The sequence below is a fragment of the Peromyscus eremicus genome, chromosome 9 (assembly GCF_949786415.1).
Source record: "Peromyscus eremicus chromosome 9, PerEre_H2_v1, whole genome shotgun sequence".
Classification (NCBI taxonomy): domain Eukaryota; kingdom Metazoa; phylum Chordata; class Mammalia; order Rodentia; family Cricetidae; genus Peromyscus; species Peromyscus eremicus.
In genome coordinates this window covers 20,789,024-20,812,057 of record NC_081425.1, presented here as the reverse complement: position 1 = coordinate 20,812,057, position 23,034 = coordinate 20,789,024, and the positions used below count along the sequence as shown (strand labels likewise).

Here is a 23,034-nt window from a genome sequence, read left to right as displayed (position 1 = left end):
ATCCATTTTGTCCTGCGTTCATCAAGTGTCCAGTGTAAGGCAGTATAGCCTGCAGATAATCCTTCAACATCTCTAGTTAACTAGGACTCAACATCACACAGTTTTATACTTCTGAGAAAACCACACACAGTATCTTTCTTTACTGGAAAATCATTCCAATCGATTATCAACAGTCTGAGAATCCACTAACAGGAAGAGTTCTTCACTACACACTATGCTGAGCTGATTGCACTTAACAGTGATTTTGTCGAGTGGTGGTGGTATAGTTCTTTAACCCCAGCACTCAGGAGGCAGAGACAGGCAGATCTCTGTGAGTCCAAGGCCAGCCTAGTCTAGAGTGAGTTCCAGGACTGCCAAGGCTACACAGAGAAACCCTGTCCCCAAAAATATCCAAAAAAAAAAAAAAAAGGAATGATTTTATAGTCATGTATTAATTCAGTGGTTCCTATTCCTCACTTCATAACCTGGGAACTCAGTTCTTTTCTTCAGGCCTACAAAATTCCACCAAAGTTTTAATAAGTTGCTAGAGAATGCAGAAAGGGCATACATACATGCAAAGTCAGCACAGCCTCGTGACTTTTAACAATGTAAATTGTAATTCAAAGCAAATTCATTTTAATATTCTTTCCTGAACATTTTCTTCCATATTCACACACACACACACACACACACACACACACACACACACACACACACACACCTGCGTATGTACAACCCCACACATGAGCATGTGCATACACACACAACCCATTTCTACTGGAGAACACTACACTTTATTCATGCTAGTGTGACTGACTTCTAGAAAGCATTGGGTCTGCAGTGACTCATTCATCTTCATTCCTACCTTCTTTGTTAAAATCTGCTTCTCTTTTCTTCCTTAAGGGCCGTGGAGAACAGAGTCAGACAATGGCTGGAAAGGAAAGAGCTGGGGTGCAGCTTGTGACCACCACCGTTTTAGGAAAACCAAACCAAGTAGACTCCCCTTACTTCCACCACCTTCAAAAATATTTGTTGTGACTATGCACCAAGTGAACAACAAATAAATAGCCTAGGAGATGAAGGGTGGTTGAGCTTCTCCTAAAATGTCGGCTTACTATAAAGTGAAACCGTAGTCCCCACCCTGAGATTGATTCATCAGATTGTGCTCAGGAGCATCACAGGAAAGAAGGCCAGGGCAGTGCCAGGGAAAGGAAGCTGAAATGCAAATACCCAGCGCCAAGTCAGCTCTTCTGATCTTCCGCAAAGTTAAATGGTTGTCTTTTCAATTATGGACTGGGTAAGGCAGATCACCCTCCCCAATCTAAGTAGCCCTTATCTAGTCAGTAGCAGGCATCCTACAACAGATGGGAAGTTCTTCCTCCACGTAGCCCTTGAACAGGCAAGGAGGGCTTTTGTTTTTTTTTTTCTTTTGGTAGAAAGCAGCTGCTCTTCCCGAGTTTCAGTCTTGCTAGTGTTTGAGCAGGAATTTCAGGGCTGGCTCTACATTCTCTAGTCTTCAGACTTATCCTAGCACTACCCAAGAGCTCTTCTGGGTCTGCAGTTTATCAACTGCTTATCTCATGGCCTGTTAGCCTCCACAGACATGTGAACTAACCACTGTAATGAATAAATATATTTCTCTCTCTCTCTCTCTCTCTCTCTCTCTCTCTCTCTCTCTCTCTCTCTCTCTCTCTCTCTCTCTCTGTCTCTCTCTCTCTCTCTCTCTGTCTCTGTCTCTCTCTCTCTCTCTCTCTCTTTCTCTCTCTCTCTCTCACACACACACACACACACACACACACACACACACACATTCATTTCTCTTCCTCTGAAGAACTCTATCTAACACACTCTGAACTAAAGTTTCCAGGGATCAGAAAACCTGGAGCCCCTAAGCCACGTGGGCTCACTCATGGGGCTCACTGTGGCTCTGAAGATGTGACCAGCACTGGCTGTAAGCAGGCAGTTTCAGTTCCACTCTGTGGGTCCCCACCGGGCTGCACCCAACACTACTTTGTCCAGGGGGCTGATCAACATGATTTTGCTGGAAAACAAGAGCTCTGACCGCTACTTAGCTCTAAAAGAACAAAGTCATGGCATTTATCAAACTTTTAACGTGTTTTGACAATATTTATCTATAATTAGTATATAAAGACATAAAATGGTACATATTGGTGGGATAAGGATAGTCTGACATATGTGTTCATGTGCAATGTTGAAATCAATCAAATGTATCTGTCTCCTCAAACACTGATCACTCCTGTGTATATGTGTGTCCGTGTGTGGGTATGTGTATGTAGGAGTGCATGCATGGTGTCCTGATGCACACAGACGCAAGAGATTGACTTTGGATAGCTTCCCTCAGTTGTCCTTCACTGTATTTGATGAGACGAGGTCTCCCTAAACCTGCTGAAGCTCTCTGATTGGCTGGATGAGCTGTCCGTCAAGCTCTGGGGGGCTTCCTCTTCAGCACTGGGATTACAGGCTTGCACCACCATTCTCTGATTTTTATACAGGTGCTGGGGATCTAAACTCAAGTCCTCATGCTTTACTGGCTCAACGGTCTGCATTAACGTCATTTATCTTTATGGTGAAAACTGGATTTTAAATCCTGTGTAATCTTTTGCTGTTGTCTATAGTCACCCTACTGTTCAACAGCAGACCAAAACTTCTGTTTATGGGAATTTGTTTACTTCCTCGCTTGCTTGCCTGTTTGCTTGGGTTTTCTGTTGTGGGTTTTGTTACTGTTGTTTATTTTCTTTTACATCAGAACTTTTTTGTGCCTATTTAACTAATGTCATATCCACTGATCAACCTCTCCCCACCACCACGATTTCACTTCCAATCCCAATGAGATCAACTCTCACTATTCCACAGATAATTGAGGTCATGCAGTGCTTGGCCTGCTGTGCCTTTCTCATTCCACAAAACACAACCGTCTCCAGTTCCATCCACTCAGTCACTTCCGAGAGGAGGGCATTCTTCATGACTGAATAGCATTGCTCTTTGTGTATGTACCGTTCTTTCTGCACATTCATCACTCAGTGGACACAGATTGTTTCCACCTCTTCGATGTTGTGAACAGCAGTAAAATGACTGTGGGAGTTCAGGTGGCTCTTTAATGGACTAATTTCATTTCTTTTGGGGATCAGCCCACTAGTGAGTTTGATGAATGATACAGTAATTCAACTTTCAACCCCCCATCCTGTTTCTCCTGATGGCTATATGAATTTACCTTCCTACCAACCCTGTGCAAGTTCTCCCTTACCCCACACCCTCACCAGCACTTCCTACCCTTATTATTCTTAATAACAACCACCCTGGGGTGAAGTGAGTATCACACTATGTTCTCAACTTGTATTTGCCCCATTCCTGAGGTTGGACATCTTTTCATAAACCATTTGGCCATTGTTCATCTTCCTCTGAGATAACCACATCTGCATGGATCTCATTTGCTAGAGCTGTTTCATGAAAAGACTCCCCTTCCTCTAACGCATGCCTCTCACTTCTGTTATAAAGCCTGTCTATGGTGAGACAACTAAGACCATCACAGGAACTTCTTCATTCCATGGAAAGTCGGTTGCAAATACCATCTCCAAACCTCACCGCTGTTGCTTCATCATCTCTCGTGCAATAAAACACCCTGATCAGAGCAGCTTGGGGGAGGAGATGGCTTATTGGCCTTACAATTCCACATTACAGGCCATCGGTTTTTGTAAGTTAAGGCAGGAACACAAGCAGCTGTGGTGTGTTCACATTCACAGTCAAGAGCAAAGAAAGGATAAACTCATGCTGGCTGGCTGGCTGGCTCGCTTAGGACCCAGATGGCTTTCTGTCCTCTTATCCAGTCCAGGCCCAGCCTATGAAATGGTGCAACTCACATTTGGGAGAGTCTTCCCACCTCAATTAACAGTCAAGACAACCACCCCTGACATGTCCATAGGCTAACCTGATCTAAACGACTCCCCACTGAGACTCTCTCTCTCACTGGGTTGTGTCAAGTTGAGAGTTAAAACTAACCACCACACACACACACACACACACAAAAAAAAAAAAAAAAAAAAAAAATTATCACTCAGAGTTTTGGCTTTCTCCTACTCAAAGTGAGAGTAACAGCCAAATGTGTTGGCACACACTTTTAACTCCAGGACTAAGAAAGCTGAGACAGAGGGATTGTGAGTTTGAGCATAGTCTAGTTTACAAAGCAAGGCTCTATCTCAAAAGTCAACAAAAAAATACTGATAGTAATAATGGGCACAACACTCAGAGTTTCTTTGTAAAAATGAAAGTATTTACATTAGTGTATACACATATATTGAGCAAATACAGACATTTACTAGAAAAATTAGAATTTCAAACTGAAATTGTTTTTCTTAATGATTTTTATTTTCATTAAAGTTTCATTACATTATTTCCCCCTTTTCCTTTTGTCCCTCCAGCTCCACCTGGTTTTCCTCCACTGTACAAGCTGGGAGTTAGGAGATGGCCTCTAGGTAAAGGCACTTGCTGCTGAGCCTGACAACTTGACTTTGATACCAGGGACTCACATGGTGGATGGAAGGAAAGAATAAACTCCCCGAGGATGTTCTCTACACAAGGCCATGGGCATCTGGGTACCCACACACATACACACACAGACACGTGCATACAAACAAAATTAATGTAAAAAACAAATGTCCGGGCTGGAGAGATGGCTCAGCGGTTAAGAGCACTGACTGCTCTTCCAAAGGCCCTGAGTTCAATTCCCAGCAACCACATGGTGGCTCACAACCATCTATAATGAGATCTGGCCTGCAGGCATACATGCAGGCAAACACTGTATATATAATAAATAAATAAATCTTTAAAAAAAAAAAAAACAAATGTCCATTTCCTTTCAATGCAGCAAGGTCACACTGAACACCAGTTACATAAACTCTCCAATAGTAAATTGTAGGATCATAGAATGTGTGATCTACACAATGACACTAAAATACACTTTCTGCCCATAGCCACCCCAAATATTTATTTGTTTTTTTGAAAATAAGGACCTACCTTTCCACTGGAAGTTGTCTATGGAGCCCACCTATATTACACAAATCCCACCTGAGATGATTCCTTGATACACACAACTATCATTGGTGCAAATATTGAACCTCTATCTGGGCTTCCTCGATCTGGCCTATGCTTGGGAATGCCAATTCAGGCTTACAAGCAGCATCTAAATATGGCCATGTCCTCAACCTCGGAGTTCCTATTCTCCATACCGTGCAAGTAGGACTGACTGTAACCACACCTCCTTTTCTCTGACTCTTTATTAACTACTTAGGATAACCAGAATGCCTACTCTTCCCTGATTGCCCCCTGTGTTTCTTTCTCTTGCACTTTTTGCTCTGTGTGTGTGGAGGCATCGGGATAAAAAAGAAGAATGTGCTTGGCACAATGCTATGATTTTAACAGCCTTCGAGGAGTGACTGAGAAGGGGATGTGAATGTTACAGCACTTGGTCTTCTGTGGCTTCAGGATTCCTAGCCCAGAGTTTGCAAATGTTACAGTCCTGTGTTCTCAGAAGGTATCAGGGTGACAGCCAAATGACTATTGGAAAGTGTTATAGCTTGAAAGCTCTCAAATGGCTTCAGAATGCCAGCTAAGAGCAGTTCTTGCCAGAGAAATTTTGAAAAAAAAATTGCCAATGATGGTAGCAAGAGTGCAGGTGTCCCATCCCTGGTATGTCTTAGAGGTTATCAAAGTCTGGAGCTCCAGATTTCTAAAGTGATGAGTATTAGAAGCTGGAAACAGCACTGGGGATGGACTCTCCCTTCAGGTTGAGTCCTGGAGGTTGGCTGCGCAAGTTCTCTACCTGAAGTAGAAACTCTAACACCAGTGAGTCTTGAAGGCAGTCTTCCTTCTCCAAAGAGCATCTGAGAGACAGGCCCTTGGCAAAGGAGCTAGTTATGAGCCAGACTGACTCCATTCTCAGGCTTCTTCACTCTGAAGCCTTCTAAGGAATGATCTGAAAGGGTGGTTTTCCCAGCTCCTCTCTCCATTGCGTAGAACCAGGTGGACCCTAAGTGTCTGAATGCGTGTGCCAACAAATAAGACGTAAAATGGCTGATCAAGGAAGAACTGTCAAGCCTGGAGGTGGGAGGGAGAGCACTGAGTACACCAAGGTACTGCTTTCTGCCACTGTAAAGGGAAGGAAATGAGTGCTTGGCTGCCCAAAGGAGTTTCTGTCAGCTTCTGGTATTACAGAGATCCTCCCATTACTTCTGTACCCAGGTTGTTCCTAGGATCTCTACCAGAAGCCATCCTGTGCTTCAGTCTTTGTGGGTTGCAGCTTAATTCCCTGCCCTCAGTGTACTTGGGACAATTCCTGTCAGTTCTTGTCCAGTGGGGATTTTTGCTTCATTCCCAGAAGCCATTTCACTGACAGCTAGGATGACAAGGTGGCCTGCTAAATGACAGTCTACTGCCAACAGCACCTTGCCCTTAGGGTTCTGGGACCCTTTCAACCCTTATAATTCCCTTTCTGAAGAAGTAACCTTATCTGCTGTTAGGAGGATGCTGGCTACTTCTGCTAAAAGGAGGCATGGTTAAGGGGGCAGGAGACAGGGCTCTTTCAAACATCCCCAGTACCATTTTAATCTTGAACTGTTCTAGGCAATAAGAGATAAATTTTTAAGAAGCTCAATAAATATAGTTCAAATAATAGAACCAAGAAGATTATTACTAAAGAGTACTTACAAAGGGCCTGTGAGGGAGGCTACTAGGACATTCGATGCCACATCTTGAACCATGAACCCCACGGCTCTGGTAGTTGTTGGTAGATCTAGGAAGCACACTCTGTGAATTTTCATACTATATCCTTGACTATTCCTGATGATTTACATAGACAATTCTCTTCTGTGGGAATGTTTTTTTCTGAGAAATGCTATATGAAGCTCATCTTTACAAATCAAACATTCACCCAACCTTAGTCAAGCATGTCTTGAGACTATGTACTCATCCTTCTAACATACTGTAAATTCAGCCCATCAGAACTAACTGACCTGTAAGAGAGCACTGTGATCGGGCTGACTGTTCTTTGCATTTCCAGTGTAAGTCATTCCTTCCAGTTCAGCTGAATGCACACCCTCCATTGTGCCTTGCTCCCCATTTCTCTTTTGTAAGTCTTTAATGCCTCTGACTCAGAACAATATGTGTGTGTGTGAGATGTGGTGACCAATTCTAAGACCATTCGTTGAACACAACAAAGTATTGAAACTGTGCCCCCAACCCCCTGCCACATACACAATATGTTGGAAGCAACAGACAGACTGATATCTGATTGTATGCTTTTCTCAATCAGCTGGGCCCGAGAAACAATATTCTCCCCTATGAGATTCCTGTAAAAGATTGGTTAAGACGAAAGTTCCTCATTCCTTTATGTTACCATACTTGCTGCTATGCAGTTCAATAAAGAGGATGGTCTTTGTTCAGAAAACTCTTAAACTATTTCAGATTACAACTAGAAGAGAACAGCAGAGACCAAAACTCTTCATAAATCAAACCCATGGTTGGGTAAATGACACCAGTATTAACCTTTCTTCTTTTATGCACCAACACCACACTCTTCTAAGAAGAAGTGTAGTCCCCTCCTCAGCAATGAGAAGGTCTAGACTCCTTCCATTTCAGAAGGTTTCGACTGCCAAAGAATCTGCCTGGCCTTGTAGTGCAACCATGTGCTTACAATCTGGCCCAGGCTACCAGAGAGACTCCTAGACAAGTTCTGATATTGGGAAGGGGGTGACAAGTCCTCCCACATCAGTTCTCAATCCCAATGCCATAAGAAAAGTGATATCCTGCTTGGTCCTGATATCTGCTGTAAGTGAGTAGTCAAGTGTGGGTTACTGATGACTGCTGAGAGAGGAAGAAATAGTCTTTCCCAGAAATGAGCCTTCTAGATGTTTACCCAAGATAAAATACCAAGTGGTTGGCCCTAAAAAAAAAAATACATACAAGCAACAATAAACAGACTCAGCAGGTTGTGTTGATGTATTTATGTGTGTATATGTGTATAGAACAATAATAATTGAAGAAAAAGAGGCCATAAATCTGAGAGGGAGTGAGGAAAAATATGTAAACAAATTTTTAATTTAAGATTCTTTAATAAAAGTGGGTTATTAAGAGCTATGTCAATTTTAGGGGACCGATGAAAAGAAAACACCCAACATCTCCAGATGGAAGCCTTTCTGAATTATGAACAGTGAATAAAGTCATCTCTCTCCTTGTCATAAAAGTCAGTTTTGTGATTTCTAGGATTAAAACAAGAGTGACCACAGCTACTTCTCATAGGTAAGCTGTCAATCTTTTGGTCACCTAGTTCTTTCTTTACCCTGCAGGCTGCTGGACAGGCCCTCCTGGCCCAAGTTAGACACCTAAAGCACCAGTGGACACATGGACAGCCCTAGAAGAGTTGAAGCCCAGGATTGGGGCCCCTTGTCTGTGCCTCCCCTTAACATCTTTAAGAATAGTTGTCTCTCCTCTGAATCAAGAGAAAAAGTTTTTGATTATTGCCCGCTCAGTCATCTGATAAAAGGATTTCTCCTCAAAGTTCTGCTTTGTCTGGGGTTGTCTGTAAGAAACCACTCAGTTAAGATTTTCATAACAAGGTATTGTTAGTACACAGTTCATGGTTTCAGAGTTTGAAGGGCCTTCCTCGGTAAAAATGTTCATACAAATCAGAGGCCCAAATCCCTTTGCAATCATTTCGTTCTTTAGCTACACTTTTATTGCTGAGTGTTTAAGACAATAGAGTAGTCAAGATTTAACTTTTTGTTACTAAAACCAATAAAAAAAAAAGCTAATAAGAGTTATTTTCAGGGACCTGGGAGCCATTGTTCCTTTCCCGAGCATACCATCTGCTGGGATGGGTCAGGGTCTTCTATGTGACCTCCTTTGGAAGCACAGGGAACATTCTCCTCCATTGACTTTCCTCTATGCAGGATGTACCCTGGTTAGAGTCTAGTCTTGGGGTTCCTCATGGCCTCTCTGATCAAAAGCACAAATGATTTATCAGAGTGGAGGTCTTTCGGAAGGATCCCATTGGTCCCTGATTCCTAATTGATCTTGAAGGGCAAGGACCAAGTACTGACTGCCATTTTAGGCCCTCTGTCCTCTTAGGCCTCCAAACTTTGGGGAAATACCCAAAAAGACAGTTTCATCCTTCTTTAGTTTTAATTTTTGTGCAACATTTCAACAAAACCTGAACCAAAACAAATTCTGGCTTTCTTAAGGTTCGGTTTCACACAGAGTTAAAAGACTGGATTTTGTCATGGGGCAGTCTGTTGTGTGTGAGGGGACCCTATCTTTGAGTCAGAAGGGAATATTGAGATAAAAATATTAATTTCCTGGAGGAGTTGACAGTGTAGACCCCAGAGGAATGTGTTCCTCATTATTCTCTCCAGGAGAAAATGCCTTCATATAGAATTCTTTCTAGAATCACTGAAAAACTTATTGACCAATTGATGGCACCCTGAGGAAACACCGCTAATATCCAACTCCAATGCACACATAGGCTCCACCATCTGTTCACTACTGTACAATAGTGCCCTGAGGAGAACCTATAACATGCATCTGAAATACATTTCCAGAGAAAATATCACAAAGTACCCTGAGAGTCACAAAATTCAAGTCAACAAATTCCACCCAAGTTAATTATAAAAAATAATTTGAAAAACCACTTTAGATATTTAAAAAACAAAACTGAAGAACAGCAGTGAAAAATGTTCCAACCCCTTGGGAGATTTTAGTTTGCCAATTATTGTTAGGGTTCCAGACCAACCCATCCCCCACCCCCTGCAGTAGGACAATCAACAATTCTGGTCCCTAAAAAAGGCACTTAAGACCATGTGTCCACCCAACTCCTGTCCTTCATTTTCCCCATGGCTTAAAGTTGCATAGAATAACACTGTGAGGCAAACCCTAACACCCTGAAGAGAATGCTTCCTACATTCCTCAAGAAAACAGGATGGCTTTACATCACCACTCTGTGCTGTATCAGTCCTGCTGTAAAATTCTGTCCCAAGCTGACAATGGGCTTCTGTCTTCCAGCAGACCCTCCAGCTTCCAATAGGAAGCCCTTGCAGAGATGCACCTTATACCCTCCAAATGTTCCAGCACCTTCTGCATCAGGTGACCATAGCACACCTATTGGGTGTTGATCACAACTTAGCAACTTATAAGGGCTCTTGTCATGATCACTGCTTGTGGTGTGACAGCCAGAAATCAAGAGGTCCACGTGACAAAGTCTTTGGTCAAGTGCCATTTGAAAGAAAGAAGAAAACAAAATGTAGGGCAGAGCCTTAGCAGGTAGTCAGGCCAGGTTTGATCAGGACACCTTCTAGTAACACCTGCTGTCGCTCCTGCCAGAAGCCTTCAGTTTCTTCAGAACCTCACCTCAGCCCTTCATAATGGGCAGCAGATCTCCATGAAAGGAAACTAAGGGGAAACAAGACCAACATTCCTATCAGGGGGATGATCGAGCTCACTTCAGCAAGCCTGACCTCTGACCCTGGAGACTGACAGCTGTGCCTGTCACTTTGGAGTGGTTTACAGAGTCCAAAGTTACAGAGTCCTGGTTTTTTGTTCTAAAGAACTACAGTGAAACATAGGTGCTCCAAACCACAGAAGCATGGCGAAGCCCACTCCTCTTAGCATTCCAAAAGTGTTCTGTGGATTGCAATGGCTCCTGTCGACTTCCCATAGGTTCTCCCATTTCATTTATGTTACATTCCCAGCCAATACACCAGCTGAGATGGTTACTTCTCCAGCCTCGGGTTCTGGACTTGCACAACCTCCAAGAACGAAGTAAAGAGACAGCAAACGGGAAACTATGAAACTTTATTTGCCATGTTGGAATGAAAAATTCAAAGAGGAAAATAAAATCTCAAGTAGAACAGTGGATGCTCTGAGATCCTTGGTGGTAGCACGATGCTAAACAAGGTTTGATGTGAGTGCTACAGCTCTATGCTCTCAACAAGCTTCAGGTGCCTAGCCCAGAAGTTACAAATGTTACAGCCCTGTGCTCTCAACAGTCTTCAGGGTGACAGCCAAAAGACTGTTGGCAAGTACTACAGTCGGAAAGCTCTTGGAGGGCTCCGGGGTGCTAGCCAACATCAATCCCTGGCAGGGCAATTCTGCACAGTGCTCACTGACAGGGGTAGCAGGAGTAGTACATCCGTCTCCGGCAGGTCTTGAAGGCTGGAGCTGCAAATTTCCACAGGTGTGAAGCTGTGTGTCTTGGAGGCTGCAAATAGCTACAGGAATGAATTCCCTTCTGCTGCCAAAAACGTGGAGCCTTGGAGGCTGAGGAGGCAGTGAGTCTCCCAACCTGCAGCTGCAGTTAGAGTCCTGGAGGCTGGTCTGAGCAAGTTCCCTGCCTGGGGCAGAAGCCTCCAGTGTGGCCAATCTGCCTCCTTCTCAGCAATCCTTAAAGGCAGCCTTCTTCTCTGGAGAATGTCTGGGAGCCAAGCTTCTGTCCAAGTGGGAAACCAGCTGGGAGCAAGATTCCATCTTCAAGCTTCTTCTTCTTCTGCAAAGAGGAGGAGCATCTGCGGGCCAGGACACGGGTCAGAACCAGGAGACTGCAGAGAGCCAGAATCCAGTCTGGTTGAGCACCTAACTCCAGGGTCTTCCTCCTTTCTCTCCTCCAAGGAACAATCTGTGAAGGCTGATTTTTCAGAGCTCTCCTCTATTACACTGAACCAGGTGGTCCCTGATTGACCAAATGTGTGTGGAAAAAAAAAAAAAAAGATGCAAAATGGGGCCAATCAGGAAAGAGCTGTCAAACCTAAGGGTTAGGAGAAGAACGCTGAGCCCACCAAAACTTCCCGGTCAGGTCTCATGTTCCATTTCCTGCCATTGTTCTTCCTGTAAGGCTTTGTGCAGATGGGGTTGGTTGGTTTGCTTATTTGGTGTGTGTGGGGGGGGGGGGGGGTAACCGGGGTTAATTTTTTTTTTTTTTTTGAGAATTTCTGTATTTGCATTAGTTCCACCCCTCCTCCCTCTCCCCTTCCAACTCTGGCCATAATTCTTCACAAATTCTTCACCTCTTCTTTAGTTATTATTGATACTCACCATGGTGGTTTAAATGAAAATGGCACTATTAAGAGGTGTGGCCTTGTTAGAGTAGGTGTGGCTTTGTTGGAGGAAGTGTGTCACTAGAGGGTTGGCTTTGAGGTCTCAGAAACTCAAGCCTGGCCAGCAACAGTCACTTTCTGCTGCTTGCATAGCCAGATACAGAACTCTAAGCTACGTTTCCAGCACCATAACTGCCTAGATGCTGCCACACTTCCCGCCATGATGATAATGGACTAAACCTCTGAACTGTAAGCCACCCCAATTAAATGTTTTCCTTTATAAGAGTTGCTATGGTCATGGTGTCTCTACACAGCAATAAAACCCTAAGACACACACGCACGTGATATACATATGTATGTATATATTTTTATATAAATATATATTTTTATATATTGATATTTATATACATATTTATATTTATATAAATCCTAACAAGTCCATTTAGTGTTGCTTCTGTGTTCATGTATTTAGGGTTGACTGCTTCTGATTGGATAACATAGGAAGCTCATCCCTGGAGAAAACCAATGCTCCTCCTCTTAGAAGCCATTGATTGCCTATAACTCTTCATTTGGGGAGAGTCTTATGAAGTTTCCCCATCCATGATAGCACGTCAGCTGGTGTTATTAGTATGCAGGTCTTGTTTGGGCAAACATTGTTGATATTTCATGGGTGCAGCTTCCCTGTCTTGTCTAGAAAACACTGTCCAGCAGCATGCATCCTGGTCCTCTGATCTTCCACTGTTTACACTTCTTTCACAATGGTCCTTGAGCCTTAGGTGTGGGGGTTTCATTGTAGGTACACCAATTAAGGTTGGTCACCCCACGCTCATTTATTCTTTGCATGTTGACTAGCTGTGGATGTCTGTAATAGTTTCCGTGTGCTGCAAGAAAAGGCATCTTTGATGAGGGGTAAGAGCTGCACCATCTGTGGGTATAAGGATAAGTGTTTAGGATGTATCCACAAGTTATATCCATTGAGAAAAAATGACAGTGGTAGGGTCTCTTCTGGGTCTATGACCTCGTTAGCCACTGGTTAGTGACTCCATTCTCAGTACCAGGCATGACTTCCCTTCTGTTAAACAGGTTCTAAGTCCAGTAAAGACGCAGCCAGGGTTTTGGTTTTTGTTTGTGTTTTTTGCATCATTCCCAGAAGCTGGTTCACTGACTGCTGGATGGTGACAGTGGGCTGTCAATGAGCAGGCTACTGGAAGGGACTCCTTGCTCTTGGGGTTCTAGGGTCATTTCTGTCTTTGTCATATTTGTGCTTGTTTCCTTATGATAAATTCTTAGGAGTGGGATACCTAGTAAAGAGAGTGTGCATTCTTCTAATATATGGTCTCTAGCAGATATGGACAGTCCATCCCTTTTAAGCCATAAGTATATATATATGAGGAATCATAATATCCTGGCTACTTTACAGCCTCCTCTCATCAACTCTGCACCTACAAGTGAGCTCAGTACATCATTACAAAAGAAGTCTGAGTGAGGTCATGTGGGAAGTGTTGAAATGATGGCAATTCCATGGTTAAAACAAAAGTGAAAGGGGAGAAAGTGGAGGGAAGGGTTGAGTATAAAGGCACAGAGCTGGTAAAGGCACACAGCCAGCAACTGCTCCTGCCGGTCACTCCTGAGCTAGAGCTCCCCCTCCAGCACAGCGTGATGCTCAAGGTATTGTAACCCTGGCTGTAGCTTGCCTAAATTGCTTTTCTGGTTTGATTCTTCCTTTCTCTATTGGTTAGTCTTTTAGTAGCTATCTGCTCTGCTGCAGAAATGACATTTTAACTTTTCTCGGTGCCTCTGGGCTGCCTAATAAGCTGCGTGTTAGTTCTCATCGGTGTTTGACAAATGAGAGACATGATCCCATCACTTCCTCCTAGCAAGAAAGTCTGTGATTGTAAGGTCACCGAATCTCCACCTCTTGCTTCTGTATGTGCCCTCCATGTGATACAAACAGATTGCATCTCTAATTATCTGTTTGCTGTCATGGTCCCTGTCATCTCCTGGTAAGCTTTTTGAGTCAGAAAGCCTCACTTACTGGTTCGGCAGTTTAGAGAGGTATGCATCATGAGTTCACAAGGGCTCCTGACATTTGCTATTAAGTGACTCCATTCTCTGCTTTAATCTAGACATTAGTCACAGCATTTCACTAAAAAGATATGCAAATGCCACTATAAAGTCAAGTACACCAGCAAGACATTTGACATACAGATGAAGTATGACTCAGAGAACTGAGCAGCAGTCATTATTCCCCTTACAATCTCTGCCTTCAAGGTCAGGGAAGGTGATTTGTTCTTTAGCTCACTGATCATATTCAGCACCATCAGGGGAGCCCACTGGCTTCAGGGTCATAAGTTACATGAGCATGGCCTTCTAATGCTATCCCCCCACCTTGGGTTCTATGCTGATGCCCCTCACCTCCTATTCAGCCATCCAGTGTTCAAAGTTTTACTTGGAAATTAAGTCAGAAGATTTTTTTGTTTGTTTGTTTGTTTTTTAGAGACAGGGTTTCTCTGTGTAGCTTTGCGCCTTTCCTGGATCTTGCTCTGTAGACCAGTCTGGCCTCAAACTCACAGAGATCTGCCTGCCTCTGCCTCCCAAGTGCTGGGATTAAAGGCGTGTGCCACCACAGCCCGGCAAGACAGAAGATTATTAAGTCAGTTCTTCTCCCTATTTCCCTCTCTCTTCTGCATGTAAAATATTTATCAAAATATTTACCAGCCTGGAAAGCAGTATTACAGTTTTCCTCCGCCCTAACCAGAAATATCCATTGCAGTATCTTTTTGTTCTCCCGGCCATCTTTCTATCTTCCTCCTGCTTTCTCCTATTCCAAGCTCCCTCCATTTTCTATCAAAGTTTTCAAGATGCAACAAATACTCCATTCTTTTTAAAATGACAGTCTTTATCTGACCGATAAATCTGAAGACTCTAAGAATAGGTTAGGCAAGCTCGTGGGAACTCACGAACTTTAGGCCAACAGTTGTGGAGCCTGCATGATACCAGACTAGGCCCTCTGCATAAGGGAGACAGTTGTGTAGCTGGATGTGTTTGAGGGCCCCTGGCAGTGTGATCAGGATCTATCCCTGGGGCATGAGCTGGCTTTCTGGAGCCCACTACCTATGGTCAGATGCCTTGCCCACCCTTGTTGCAGTGGGGAGGGGCTTGGTCCTCTCTCAACTGAATGTACCAGGCTTTGCTGGCTCCCCATTGGAGCCCTTACCCTTTTGGAGGAGGGGATGGAGTTGGGGAAGGCTAGGGGAGAGTGGGAGGAAGGATGAGAGGGGGATCTGTGGTTGGTATGTAAAATGAATAAGAATATTTTCTTAAATTAAAAAAAAAAGAATGGGGTTAGGGCTGAGGCAGGAGGATTGTCACAAGTTCAAGGTCAACCTGAGCTAGACAGGGAGTCAAAGCTAGCCAGGGCCACATAGAAAGACCCTGCCTCAGAAAAAAAGAAAAGAAAAAAAAAACAGTGGATAGCAAAGGTGGAAGATTTTCATGTAGGCACTGGCTCTATTCTGTGACTCTACTTTGACAGTGAGTTCCATGTGAGAGACACTTCCGATTCTTTAATCTGGTAAGTCCTCCAGCTACCATTTGTAAACAAAGAAAAGGAAGTGAGGCAATAATGTGATCATGAGACGAGGAAAGGGAAACTACTGAAGAGTTTATTACAAGAACTCAGTGCTAGGCATGTGGTGACACACCCTTCTGGTTGGATATTTTAAAATTTATTCTCCTGTAAAGGCATGTAGAAACAAAAGGATTACCTGTGCATTGAAGGGCTTGACAGTTAAAGGAACTGCAAAGTCCTCTACTACCACTTAAGAAACACAAATCATCCTGCCCTCAGGGGTTGTATCTGGTCTATGAGCAGAGGCAGAACTCCTTCTACATACACTGATCACATAGCACAGTATCCTTCCAGCCCCCTTCCCACCTCCTCCGTCTGGTTCTGCCAGGCTTCCCTTCACCGTCCTCATCACGCTTGGTCATCTTTATCAGTGTGACTGGGCAAAGAACTTAACGATTGCATATTTCCACATCCTCATGCCTAATGAAGTGGGTGCCTAGAACACAAATTCAATCACATCAACCAAGTTTCTTCTCACAGAGCAAAACTCTTTACCTCAAGGTCTCTTAGCACAAGAAGTGAGTGGATTCAGAGCGATGCACTGTTCTAACCTTCTTCTCTCTGTAGTCTGTCACAGAAAGCTTCGCCAGCATGATTCACGGCTTGAAAGTGGACCATCTGACAGATGGTGTCATTCAGAGGAGCAAGAGGATGATCCTGGATTCTCTGGGCGTTGGTTTCCTGGGAACAGGCACAGAAGTGTTTCACAAAGTCACTCAATATAGTAAAGTAAGAAGTCCAAAGTTTGCTTTCAAGATTAAAAACAAGCGTGTGCACGAGCGTACATAGAAGCCTGTGCCTGTGTTCAACTTAGTTTGGTTGCATTTGATATGGATAGCATTGTTCCGTACATTTTTATGAGTCCCTCTGTTTCATGATATGATTTTTAGAGCCCCTTCCTATCCATTACTAATACAGGTCTAAAAACCATTTACTGGTAATATCTCACAGCTGTTCACTTGTATGACTAAAAGTACATTTCAACCCCAAAATCTTAGAAGTGAAAACACTTAACCACGGACAGCTTCTTCATGCAAATATTCTCTGGAGAAAAGTCTGTTCAAGTGCTCTGAGCACAAAGTAGGCATGGCCCGCCATGGGAGACACAGCAGCACTCTCAATGGGACTTCCTTGCTGTGGCCAGCTAGTCTGCCCCATCCCATCTCCCACCCCCAGCATTTACCCCAACATCAAATAAGAGTGGATCCAGGCTCACTTGAATGGAGTTTCTAGATCATGACTTGGGGATAAGCAGATCCATCCCTCTCCCTTACAAAACCAATGTGTATTCCTCGGCAAGGAAGAGAGACTTCCCACCAGCTAGGCTGCTCTCTCAGGGGTTCAGAGAGGCCTGATGTCAGGATGCCTTGAGGATGAAGGGGAACTCTTGAAATGTCAGCTCAGTGTATTGTTGGGTTAACTGGTTTTCTTCTGTTCCAGATCTACAGTTCCAACACCTCCAGCACTGTTTGGGGTCGACCCGACTTCAGACTCCCACCCACATATGCTGCTTTTGTTAACGGCGTCGCTGTAAGAAAGTTTACCAGCCTTTCCTATAATTAAATCATAAATTCAAGACAGGAAGATTATTCACAAATGAGATCACTGGGGTTCAGAGATCTGACATGCCTGCTCTTACTCCTCATGTTCATGTTTCTACAATAAAGTGGAACTTTTCCAACAAGTTATAAAGTAGAAGTAGAAGGCTCTAGACTAAAAGCACCTGTAAGATATTCTAATTCTGGACCTTGAATGGATATAGCAAAAATGCATGATATATATGCAATCCAAGATCCAGATATAATGTCTTCTTGATTGCTTCTGTTGCAGGCCCCAGTGTCTGTATAGTAATGTTCTCTTCATTTAGTTATTTGGGTATTTATTCAGAAGGAAACAATGACCACACAGTATCTCTATTTTCTCCATGAAAAATTAGAACTTCTCATCTGACAGATAATTTTCAAGTTATTTCCTGTGTGTCAGGGAAAGTCCACGAGACATAATATAGATATGCACATGTTGGGCTTCGAGAGCTATGTTAACTGGTCTGTGAGGACAGCAGCTCAGACTAACCGAACAAAACCCACTGGCATGGCAATAAGAAACACACCAGCCACATCAGAGAGACACAGAATCTATTTTAAATGAACTTCTGGTTATTACTAACTGTTTCATATGTGGAAAAATTAAATGGTTGAGATGCAAAGGGAAGAAAACCTCAGGGCATATACCAACCGTCTGAAAATACAGCTTTACACCTAATGGAGGTTTGTGAGCTCTTTGCTGTTCTTGCAACTTTGACAGAACTTTTAAATTACTTCATGACAGAGACACAAAAATATATGGCCCAATCTATAATAAATGACATTGAATTTTTAGTGTGACTTGTTTAAAGGGAGAAGGGCAGGGAAGCCTTGTGAGGGAGAATGTAGATCTCCCCAGGAGCTGTGGTCTCCAGGGCAGAACTCAGCATCCTCCAGGAAACCACTGGCTCCTCTCCGAGGCCCTGCCTTCCTCGGACAAAGGAGCAGGGACCACTGTCACCCCACCATGAGGTTAAGGGTCACAGCCAGTTGTTGCTGGACATGGGGCCTACCTTCAGTGTAGTTAATGGACCTGGTGAGATGCCATGGGGAAAAAAAAACTAGTTTTTCCTTTGCAAACGATGTCAATTTGTATTTCTTGTTTTACTTTTCTTTTTTAAATTCTAGTTTGATAGTTTTTTGTGTTTGTTTGTCTGCCTGTTTATTTCCTAAAGAGAGAGAGAAAGAAAAGGCATGGAGTTGGGTGGGTGGGGAGGTAGGGAGGACCTGGGATGAGTTGGGAGAGGGGAAACCACAATCAAAATATATGGTATGATTTTTGAATTTAAAACATATTTAATTAATTAATTTTTAAAAAAGAATCAGTCCATTTTTAGGGTGTAATGTCAGGTAATGGGGTTCCTAAACCTCTCAAGGTCATTGCTAATTAGATGCTTAGCCAGTCCAAAAGCCAGTGCATTTAAGGTCATTTTTGAGGGGGTTTGTTTGTGTCTATTCATACAGGTTCACTCCATGGATTTTGATGACACATGGCACCCTGCCACCCACCCTTCTGGGGCTGTCCTACCAGTCCTCACAGCTTTATCAGAAGCCTTGCCTCAGACTCCAAAGTTTTCTGGCCTTGACCTGCTGCTGGCGTTCAATGTCGGTATTGAAGTACAAGGACGATTAATGCACTTCTCCACGGAAGCCAAGGACATACCAAAGAGGTATAGTGAGAGACTGCGCCGTCAAGGAGAGCCACACTGCCCTCTGTCTGTCAGTGGCTGTCTGTGCAGAGCTGTCTGGCTTAGAAGCTGGCTCTGCTGCTGTTATTACTGCAAGATAGACCGTTTTTCAGCCACGGAACAAGCCCTATGGCGATACAGAAAGACGTGATTTGGAAACGGTTGTGAAAACATCCTTTGGGCTTGTCAAGTCAATCTAGTTACTAAGACCATGAGATAACTTGGAGGTCTGTCACTCCGAGGTGATTCCTGTCACTTGCATCCAAGAGTATTCTGGGTATCACAGGATTCCCCTCCAGCTGGAGTTACAGGCAGTTGTGAGCCATGAGTTGTAAGGCTTGGCTTGGGACCCAAGCTGAGTTCTCTGCAAGAGCAGTACGTGCTCTTAAGTGATGGACCATCTCTCCAGCCTCTATAATTTTTTGTGAATTGCATTTTTGTTCTCTGAAAGTTTCATAATGTATTCACTGTGCATTGATCATATCCTCTGTCCAATTATCCCTTATGTCCCCCACTTCATCTTTTTCCCAGCTGGACATCTTTTTCATTTTCTTTTATTAGTAACCCTGAGTCCAATTAGTGCTACCCATATACATGTGGGTGGGTGATCACACACTAGGGCCACATCCTCAAAGGAGAGTGACTCTCCCCCACCTCAGCAGTCATCAACTGCAGTGTTTCCTCCCATAGGGGTGGAGCCTATTGCTCCCTCCCCCATTGATGTGGAACTTTAACTGGCTTGATCTTGTGCAGGTCTTGTGAGAGTAACCACAGCTGCTGTGAGTTGGTGTGTACGATAGACATGTCATGTCTAGAAGTCAATATTCTACAGCTCTCTTCCCATCTGCCAGCTCTTATATTATTTCTTATTATATCTTATATTATTATTTCTTCCCCCTCTTCTTTGAAGTTCCTGGGCCTTGGATGATGGGAAGTTGGTATAGATGGGTAACCCATCAACTGCTGAGTACTCAGAGCTGTTTATGATCAGCACTTTGACCAGCTGTGAGTCTCTGCATTAACCACTGCCTACTGGGAAAAAAAAGAGCTTCTCTGATAGCAGTACAAATTTATAGGTGCTGCTATGTTAGAACTATTTAGAATGCAGGTAACAGTATGGACCATTTGGCAAAACAACATTAGATTCCAACCCACTGCCCTTCCCCAGGACCATGATCTCCCCAGTCCTGGGCTTTGGCCAGGTTTACAGTACCAGGCATAAAATCTATCCTTTGCAGCAGACCTCAAACCCAATCAGAAAGCAGTCGGCTACTCTCATGATTTCCCTGCCACTATTGCACCAGTGGGTACATCTTGCCAGAAGATCACTTAGTGTTGTGGCGTGCGATGGATGTCCAGTGCTGGGTCTGGATGTCTTTTCCCCCCAGCAGCCTAAATAGCACCTTCTACTAGCTACCTGGCAGAGAGAGAGAGAGAGAGAGAAAGAGTTTCCTGGTCAGTTTGAGGTTGATTTCCCTGTGTCCTGCATCCAAAGTGAGTGATGTCTTCAGCTATAGGGTCTTACACTGTGGTGACGATTGGTAACCAAGAGCAACAGCATTAGCTTGCATTGTTTTGGGTCCTTTTGTGGACCAGCAGTTCATAGGGAGGTCACCCTTGCCTGACACTGAGATTTTCATTTATTAACCCATGTCTTCTGGGAGAAGCATTGCCTGCCTAAGCAGAGTACTTCTGTTAAACATCCCTTTATTTATAAAATATTGTATATTTTAATTAGTTTACAAAGTAGTGGGTTCTCATAAGGCGTCCTTGTGTATCCTTAGTTTGGGCTAACGCAACCCCTACTTTTTCCACTCAATCCCTCGTATCCCCATGTCAACTTTTAACCTGATACTCCCCAACTCTTTTCATGTCCCTTGATTTCTACTGTCCTCTCTAATTGACTGTTTTCCTTGGGCTGGAGGACTATAGGTTTCCATGTAGCTTTTTCATGCCCCCTTCTTTTTGATTAACTCTTCTACTAACATCTCATTTCCCCACTCCTCATGACCTCCGTGTTTGAAATTTTCCAAACCCTGTATCTCCCTCTCTACTTTCGTTTTATCTGTATTTTACTATCCCCTCTCCCTTAAGGTATTCATACCAGTGGCCTGTTTCTAGGATTCTGGCTTCTACATACACCCCAGGTTAAACACATTAACCAAGAGATCCACATATAAGAGATAATATGCAGCATTTGTCTTTCTGGGCCTGCGTGACCTCACTCAATATAATTTTCTCCACTTCCATCCATTTACCTGCAAATTTCATGATTTTGTTTCCATTGTCTATATGTACCATATTTTCCTTATCCACCCCCCCCCATCAGTTGAACTTCCTGCTTTTGCCTTTCAGGTTCCATCCTCCCTCTGTGGTGGGGACTTTGGGAAGTGCCGCTGCTGCATCCAAGTTTTTAGGGCTCAGCTTGACAAAGTGCCGAGAGGCCCTGGCTATTGCTGTTTCTCATGCTGGGGCACCCATAGCAAATGCTGCCACTCAGACCAAGCCCCTTCACATCGGCAATGCAGCCAAGCATGGGATGGAAGCCACGTTCCTGGCAATGCTGGGTCTCCAAGGAAACAAGCAGATCTTGGACCTGGGGTCAGGGTTCGGTGCCTTCTATGCCAACTACTCCCCCAAAGGTCTTCCAAGCCTGGATTCTCACATCTGGCTGCTGGATCAGCAAGATGTGGCCTTCAAGAGCTTCCCGGCGCATCTGGCTACCCACTGGGTGGCAGATGCAGCTGCAGCTGTGAGAAAGTACCTCGTGGTTTCAGAAAGAGCCCCGCTTCCTACTGACCACATCGACAGAATTGTGCTCAGGATCCCCGATGTCCAGTATGTAAACAGGCCCTTCCCAGACTCCGAGCATGAAGCTCGCCATTCCTTCCAGTACGTGGCCTGTGCCATGCTGCTCGATGGCAGTGTCACTGTCCCGTCCTTCCACAGCCAGCAGATCAACAGGCCACAGGTGAGAGAGCTGCTCAAGAAAGTGGAGCTGGAACACCCTCCTGACAACCTGCCAAGCTTTAACACACTGTACTGTGAGATAAGCGTCACTCTTAAGGATGGCACCACCTTCACGGAGCGCTCTGATACCTTCTATGGTCACTGGAGAAAACCACTGAGCCAGGAGGACTTGCAGAAGAAGTTCCGAGCCAATGCCTTGAAGGTGCTGTCTAGGGACACAGTGGAGAGCCTTATAAAGGTAGTAGGAAACCTAGAAAACCTAGAAGACTGTTCCACGTTAACCACACTTCTAAAAGAACCCTTTGTCCAAGAGGAGGCCTCAAAACTATCCCACATGTTCTCTTTCCATCACACAACTTCACCCAGGCTTACCAGTATCTAAACAACTTTGCACTAGAGGAGATTCAATTGTTTGCTTTATTGCCCCATCCCCCCAGCAATGAACAGAGCAAAGTAGAGAGTCCATAAACAGATAAGCGTATTTGGAAGGAGTCTTGTCCTGCAAGCTTGATAGGGCCACTCCTGCTACCTTCAAGATACTATTCAAGAAACAAACAACACACAGTCTTCTGTGTATTCCCAAGGGTAAAGTCTAAGACCCTGTGATCTGCTTATAATCTTTTCTGAGTAATTATTTATTAACTCTGGGAACTGCACACATGCTGCTGGCTGCAGGTGGAGCAAGCTCTGGTCTGGATCACCGCCTATCCAGAGAGGATGGGTACTGCCCAACCCTCCTGTCTGCAATGACTGGTTCGAGAGATCGGCAGGTTTAATATTGCTCCCTTTTCTTTCCACACATAGCCCTGAGTATGTAGCCAAGATTCTTCTGCTTCAGGTCCTCTACTGAAGACATAAAAGACAGTCTGGGATGGGGTAGGACAGTTTGACTTAGGACCCCCAGTCTCACTCTTTACAACAGATAATAATAATAATAATCTGTTAGCTCAAAAAATTATTTTGAGAAAATTGGACAAATGACAAGTCAGAGATACAATAAAAATGAAAAGGGAAAAGATGTAAATGTGTGAGTAATGGAAATATTAACTATAAAACATAGAAATGTCACATTAGCAACCATGATAAAT

At 43.9% G+C, this 23,034-nt stretch overlaps 1 protein-coding gene across 1 annotated transcript; it reads left to right on the top strand.

Annotated features, from left to right (window-relative positions):
* Positions 1 to 6,062: 6,062 nt before the first annotated feature.
* On the top strand, positions 6,063 to 22,330 carry Acod1 (aconitate decarboxylase 1). Its single transcript, XM_059274288.1, has 5 exons — positions 6,063 to 6,125; positions 16,273 to 16,434; positions 17,146 to 17,235; positions 18,753 to 18,958; positions 21,332 to 22,330. The coding sequence occupies exons 1-5, from the start codon at positions 6,063 to 6,065 to the stop codon at positions 22,326 to 22,328; spliced, it is 1,518 nt and encodes a 505-aa protein (XP_059130271.1). The 3' UTR covers positions 22,329 to 22,330.
* The last annotated feature ends 704 nt before the right edge of the window (positions 22,331 to 23,034 follow it).